This window comes from Panicum virgatum, chromosome 7N (assembly GCF_016808335.1).
Source record: "Panicum virgatum strain AP13 chromosome 7N, P.virgatum_v5, whole genome shotgun sequence".
Lineage (NCBI taxonomy): Eukaryota > Viridiplantae > Streptophyta > Magnoliopsida > Poales > Poaceae > Panicum > Panicum virgatum.
This window is the reverse complement of record NC_053151.1, coordinates 3410836-3416792: the sequence shown is the minus strand read 5'-3', so window position 1 is coordinate 3416792 and position 5957 is coordinate 3410836. Positions and strand designations below refer to the sequence as shown.

Here is a 5957-nt window from a genome sequence, read left to right as displayed (position 1 = left end):
GGCTTGAAGTGTTTGCATCTGAGCCTTATCTTGGGAATAATCCTCAAATTTCTTGAGGAGGAGATCAATCTTCATAGCGAGCATGTCAGTCTCCTTGACGGAGTTTATACCTCGCTGGTGCGGTTGGAGGCGATCATTGCTCCAACCTTGGATGGAAACCATCTTCTCGATCAATGATGTAGCTCTTTCAGTGGTAAGTGAGAAGAAAGCTCCACCCGCAGCGGCATCTACATGATCACGGGTTGACTGTGTCAACCCATTGTAGAAGTTCTGTAGAACGAGCCAATTGTCCATTCCATGGTGCGGACACGCCAGAATGTACTCCTGAAGCCTCTCCCAAGCTTCCGGAATTGACTCTTTTGATTCCTGCTGGAAGTTCGAAATCCGACCACGAAGAGCATTGGTTTTGCCCGTCAGGAAGAACTTCGAGAGGAATGCCTTGGCACATTTGTCCCTAGTATCCACAGCAGCCTTGTTAGCATAAAACCATTGCTTTGCTCTCCCCAAGAGAGAGAACAGAAACAGACAGAGCCAGATTGCATCTTGTGATACACCCTTGATAACAAAAGTACTCCAGAGTTCCAGAAACTGCTGGAGATGAGCGCTGGCATCCTCATTGGCCTTGTCACAGAATGGGCTGGCCTGCACCATCATAATGAGACCCATCTTGATCTCGAAATTCTCTCCTCCGGTGTTAACCTCGGGCCCGGTGGGGACCTGGTTAGCAGACGGAGTATAGTAATCACGGAGTGTCTTCTGGGCCATAGCTCTAGGAGCTGACGATGATGCGATGACTGGATTGACTGCCGAGAGTGATCTCCAAGGTGATACGAGACGAGCTCGCGTCCTCCTCAAAAGTGACTCTGGATCGGAATGAAAGTTTTGCGGCAAGTCGAAACCAGTCATACACTATCCTGTTTTCATATCAATAAAGACAAGAAAACAAAGCCAAGTTAGCCTGTTTAGCATGCAAATACCAATCTCGATTTTGTTCACAACTTTGCCTATATATTCCACTCTGTGCCTTCCGGCAACGGCGCCAAAAATGCTTGTTGGCGCCTACCAATGTCACCTGGCGATGACACCCGTAGACGCCAAGTTTGGAGTGGCAGTATTTCATGAACAACGAATAAATCCGCAAGCACACGGAATACCGCTGTAGCATTTTACCCGGGAGTATACCGGGGTATCATTTATATTTCCGCAGGGAAGGCGATGAGTGCGAGAGTATATAGATTAGTTCGTGAGCTCTATCTAGATTGGATATTCTCATGCATAAACAGGGGTAAGATAATAACATGGTAGGAGATAGTGTGACACACACACAAACTACCCTCTTGGATAAATAAAAGATAAAAATTGCTTTAGCCCGGGAGCAAGGTAAAAGTCAGAGCTCGAGTCAGCTGTGCTAGGCTAGCTATATCTACACTTTCTCATTAGTTAGCTTGTCAGAGATTAAACTACACAACAGGGAGATCGCTATCGAAGTAACGGGAGGAGCCCGTAGACCCCGGCGACTTTATGTACCTCCTACCCCCCCTCCCCGTACCGAACGTGGAGGATTACTAAAAGGCTCGGATAGGGCTGTCACCACCTGCCGGCTACCTCTACAAACCATGGGTATAGTTGACATCCAGCAACTCTTAGCTAATCTAGACAACATGTCTACACTAGTAAGGGATACTCCAGTGTCCTGCGCGGAGCCCCCACCCTCCGGATGGATAGACATCACACTAGAGCAATCATATGAATATTGGAACAATTGATAGATTTCTAGGAACAAAATACTAACTATCTCCAGCACAGGGCAATTATGCAATGAAATCATTGAATAATAATGCAACCATGACAAGAAGCATATACTCGATAACTCAGAATATACTTCAAGCAGATATCGGTAACCATAGTCTAATTCTATTACAAACGACCGAATATTACAAGAGAGAGCTAGAGATGAACCCATACCAGACTCTCGAGCAACTCTGGTGACTCGATGACTCCTAGACTTCTCCTAAACTCCACTAAGCCTAAAGACTATCCAAGAAGGAACTATAGATCGACCGGCCTGCCCTGGCTGCCAACCGCCCCCAACTGCTGGGGGTTGGGCTTGTCTGGGCCTCCTTGTCTAATCCACGCTGGGGTTGGCCTGTCTTGACTTGTTTTGCTTTGGTTCTTGGGCTACACTTGGTCCATTTGAGCCTGAATCGGTACTCTGATATTTTTTGTGATTTTCTGCCCGACCAAAGTGTGCTTGCAACCTGCATATTAGCTCAAAAACATAACTTGCATATTCTAGAAGGTAAAGTGTTGTATATGGAATTTATTGAATATAAATACTTGTAAGAAATGCAAACTCTCATGATTTTCTGATCAAGTTGACGCCTGGAAATGGTCGTTAGTGAGCGTCAACAGACGTCAACATGGTCCTTTACTCATTGGCCAATGTCTCTCGGCAGCAGGTGGGACCCCGCTGTCTCCCTCGTGCTCCCCGGACAGGGGCCTCCCATTCGGTCTCACAAACTCCAGGGGCACCTATGCCCGGGAGGTCCACAAGGCCGCGCATGAGCACCTCCCCGCATCGCAGTTTGTGGGCATGGCTGGGAGCTATCCCACCTTCGTCCACGACCTCCTATGCTATGAGGATCCTCTGAGTAACACCTCTAGAATGGGGGACAACTGTGCCGTCGAGTTGTCACCACCTCCTCCACGCATGTGCGCCATGGCGGACGCCCCACGGGACCTGCCCCCAGAGGTGGATCTGTCCCACATGACGCACACTCCTCCTGATCTCCGCACGCAGGCCCACGCCAATGCACAGGCCCATGCTGATCAGCTTCATCAGCCTCCGCCACCACACCCGCCACAAGTGTCTCATCCCCTATGGCCTCATTCCGAGCCAAAGGGAGGGAACGCCGGGAGAGGCGCCAGGCAGCGCGCGCAGGCGGTCAATCACAACATTGGCAATGACGCCCGCATGCAGCTCCCACAGGGGCTCCGCGCGGGCCAGAACATTGTCGCAGCGGTAGTCCTCCTCCAGGGAATGCCGGAACCGCAGGATCCTGCCCAGAAGGAGCTCCATCGCCGCGTTCGGGAGCTAGTCGGGCTAGCCACCGTGTAGCAGGCGGAGAGCTCGTCCATGCACCGGTGCCAGGCGGCCTAACGTCCGGCAATAAAGGGGAACCTCGCCACCAGAACCACTCTGCCCTGCAGCCGCCGCCACCAGTGCAGGACGGCACGGGTGAAGTGCCTGCGCCCATCCCAGTGCCGGCACCACATCCGCATCAGCCCCAACTACGACGCGTGGAGCGTCATCCACGGGCGATAGTTCGTGCGCCACAACGCCGGCATCGATCGCGTACCTGGCCGCACAGCAGACGTGTAGGCCTACGCGCCGAACCCTGAGGTCTCACCTTTTCGACGAGGGAGGCGCCCCTACGACCCGGACCACGACCGGAGCCCGAGCCCGGACGCCCCGGGTCCTCGTGCCTTCTGCAGGGCCATCCGGGGCACACTTCCCTCAGCGCTTCCGGCCTCCGGCCAGCATTATCAAATACACCGGGGAGTCAAACCCTGGAGTTTGGCTGGAGGACTATCGGCTCACGTGCTGAGCAGGCAGGATGGAGGATGACAACTTCGTCATCCAGTACCTCCCGATCTTCCTCGGGGAGTTTTTCCGCTCTTGGCTACAGTATCAGCCCACTGATAGCATCGGCTGCTGGTCTTCATCGGGAACTTTCAGGAGACATATGTCCGTCCTAGAAATTCCTGGGACCTCAAGGGCTGCAAGCAGGAGTGGGGCGAGTCCCTCCAGGACTACATCTGGTGCTTCTCCATGCAGTGCAACGCGCTCCCAGACGTGGTTGACGCCGACATCATCGGCACCTTCCTCACCGGCACCACCTGCAAGACGTTGTTGCACAAGCTAGGCTGTCAAAAGCCCCGCACCAGTCGCGAGCTCTTAGACATCGCGACCAACCACACCTCCGGCGAGGAGGCGGTTGGGATGGTCTTCATTCGGGAGCAACCCGCCGTGAAGCCCAAGAGAGCTCCAACGAACCTTCTTCCGCAAGGGAGGTCAATGAGGTTGTGGCCGCCGACCGCCCGGCGAAGTGGCCGGTCAGATCCGACTACATTGAGCAGTTACTGGAAAAGCCGTGCACCAACCACGGCTATTCGGTGAATCACAAGTTCAAGGACTGCGACCTCTTGAAGCGCTTGCTGCACAGGGGCAGAAAGTCTGGGAATGATGACCGTGGCAAGCAGTCACCGCCCGACAAAGAGAAGGAAGGTCCCGCGGACATGCCCTTCCCCGAGGTCAACGAATGCTTGGTCATCCTCAGGGGCCTTGAGGACGACTGTTCCTGGCGCCAACACAAGGTTCGGCTCCAGGAGGTCCATTCGGCCTTCAGCGCCATTCCCAGGATGCTCCAGTGGGCAACCACGCCCATCACCTTCGACTAGGCTGACCATCCGGTCACCGTCCCCTTCCCAGGAAGCTACCCGCTCATCGTCGACCCCATCGTCGGCAACAACCGCATAACTAAGGTGCTCAAGGATGGAGGCAGCAGCCTCAACATCTTGTACATAGACACGCTCGACGCCATGGGGATCCCGCGGGCCAACCTCTGCGCTTCCTTCTTCCCCTTCTATGGCATTGTCTCGGGGATGAAGGCCTATCTGCTCGGGAACATCGACCTCACGATCACCTTCGATGACCAGGACAAGTTCCGCACCGAGACCCTCATCTTGGAGGTGGTGGACTAGGAGGGCGCCTACCATGCCATTCTCGGCCGCCCTGGGTACGCCAAGTTCATGGCGATCCCTTACTACACCTACCCGAAGCTGAAGCTGCCAGGCCCCAAGGGCGACATCACGGTGAGCAGCTTCTTCGAGCAAGCCTACGTAAGCAGTCGCGAGCACTTTGACCTCGCTGCAACTACGGCCAACTCCACGGAGCTAACCCAGCTCCAAGCAGCCGTCGCCGAGTGTCGCCCCGACCCCGGCAAGCCGTCGCCCAGTAGCACTTTCATCCCAACTGAGGAAACCAAGGCGATCGCCATTGACCCCTCCGACCCGACCAAGACTATCTGGATCAGTGCACAGCTCACGCCCAAATAGGAGCTCGCGCTCATCGACTTCCTCCGCGCCAACAAGGACACCTTCGCCTGGAAGCCGTCCGACATGCCCGGCATCCCCAAGGAGGTCGCCGAGCATCATCTTTTCATTCTACAGGATCCAAGCCCATCCAGCAACATCTGCACCGCTTCAATGACGAAAGGCGTAGGGCCATAGGAGTAGAAGTAGCTAAGCTTCTAGCCGCAGGCTTCATAAAAGAAGTGTACCACTCCGACTGGCTCTCTAATCCAGTCCTTGTACAGAAGAAAAGCGGGCAATAGAGAATGTGTGTTGACTACACCAGCCTAAACAAGGCCTATCCCAAAGACCCCTTTCCCTTACCTAGGATAGACCAGATAATCGACTCCACCTCCGGGTGCGAGATCTTGTCTTTTCTGGATGCTTACTCCCGCTATCACCAGATAGCGATGAAAGAATCCGACCAGCTCACGACATTTTTCATCACCCCATTCGGTTTGTATTGCTGCGTCACCATGCTGTTCGGGCTAAAAAATTATGGCGCCACTTCCCAGCGTTGCATGCAAGCATGCTTCTCCGACCAGATCAACCCGCCCGCAGACGCCAACCAAAATGAGCCCCCAAAGCCGACGGTCGCGATCTACGTTGACGACATAGTCGTAAAAACACCACGCGCGAACGACCTGGTCACCACTCTGGAGGCAACGTTTGCCAATCTTCGGAGGTTTAGGATCAAGCTAAGCCCGAGAAGTGCACATTCGGAGTTCCCAAAGGCAAACTGCTTGGGTACATCGTATCTGAGCGCAGCATCAAAGCCAACTGCAAAAAGATCGCGGCCATTACCAACATGGGACCCATACGCA

At 54.1% G+C, this 5957-nt stretch overlaps 1 protein-coding gene and 1 non-coding gene across 2 annotated transcripts; both read left to right on the top strand.

Annotated features, from left to right (window-relative positions):
• Positions 1–292: 292 nt before the first annotated feature.
• LOC120684137 lies at positions 293–399 on the top strand. Its single transcript, XR_005679119.1, has one exon. It is a non-coding gene; the product is annotated as a small nucleolar RNA R71 (small nucleolar RNA).
• A 4413-nt stretch (positions 400–4812) lies between these two features.
• LOC120683062 lies at positions 4813–5118 on the top strand. Its single transcript, XM_039965078.1, has one exon. The coding sequence runs from the start codon at positions 4813–4815 to the stop codon at positions 5116–5118; it is 306 nt and encodes a 101-aa protein (XP_039821012.1).
• The last annotated feature ends 839 nt before the right edge of the window (positions 5119–5957 follow it).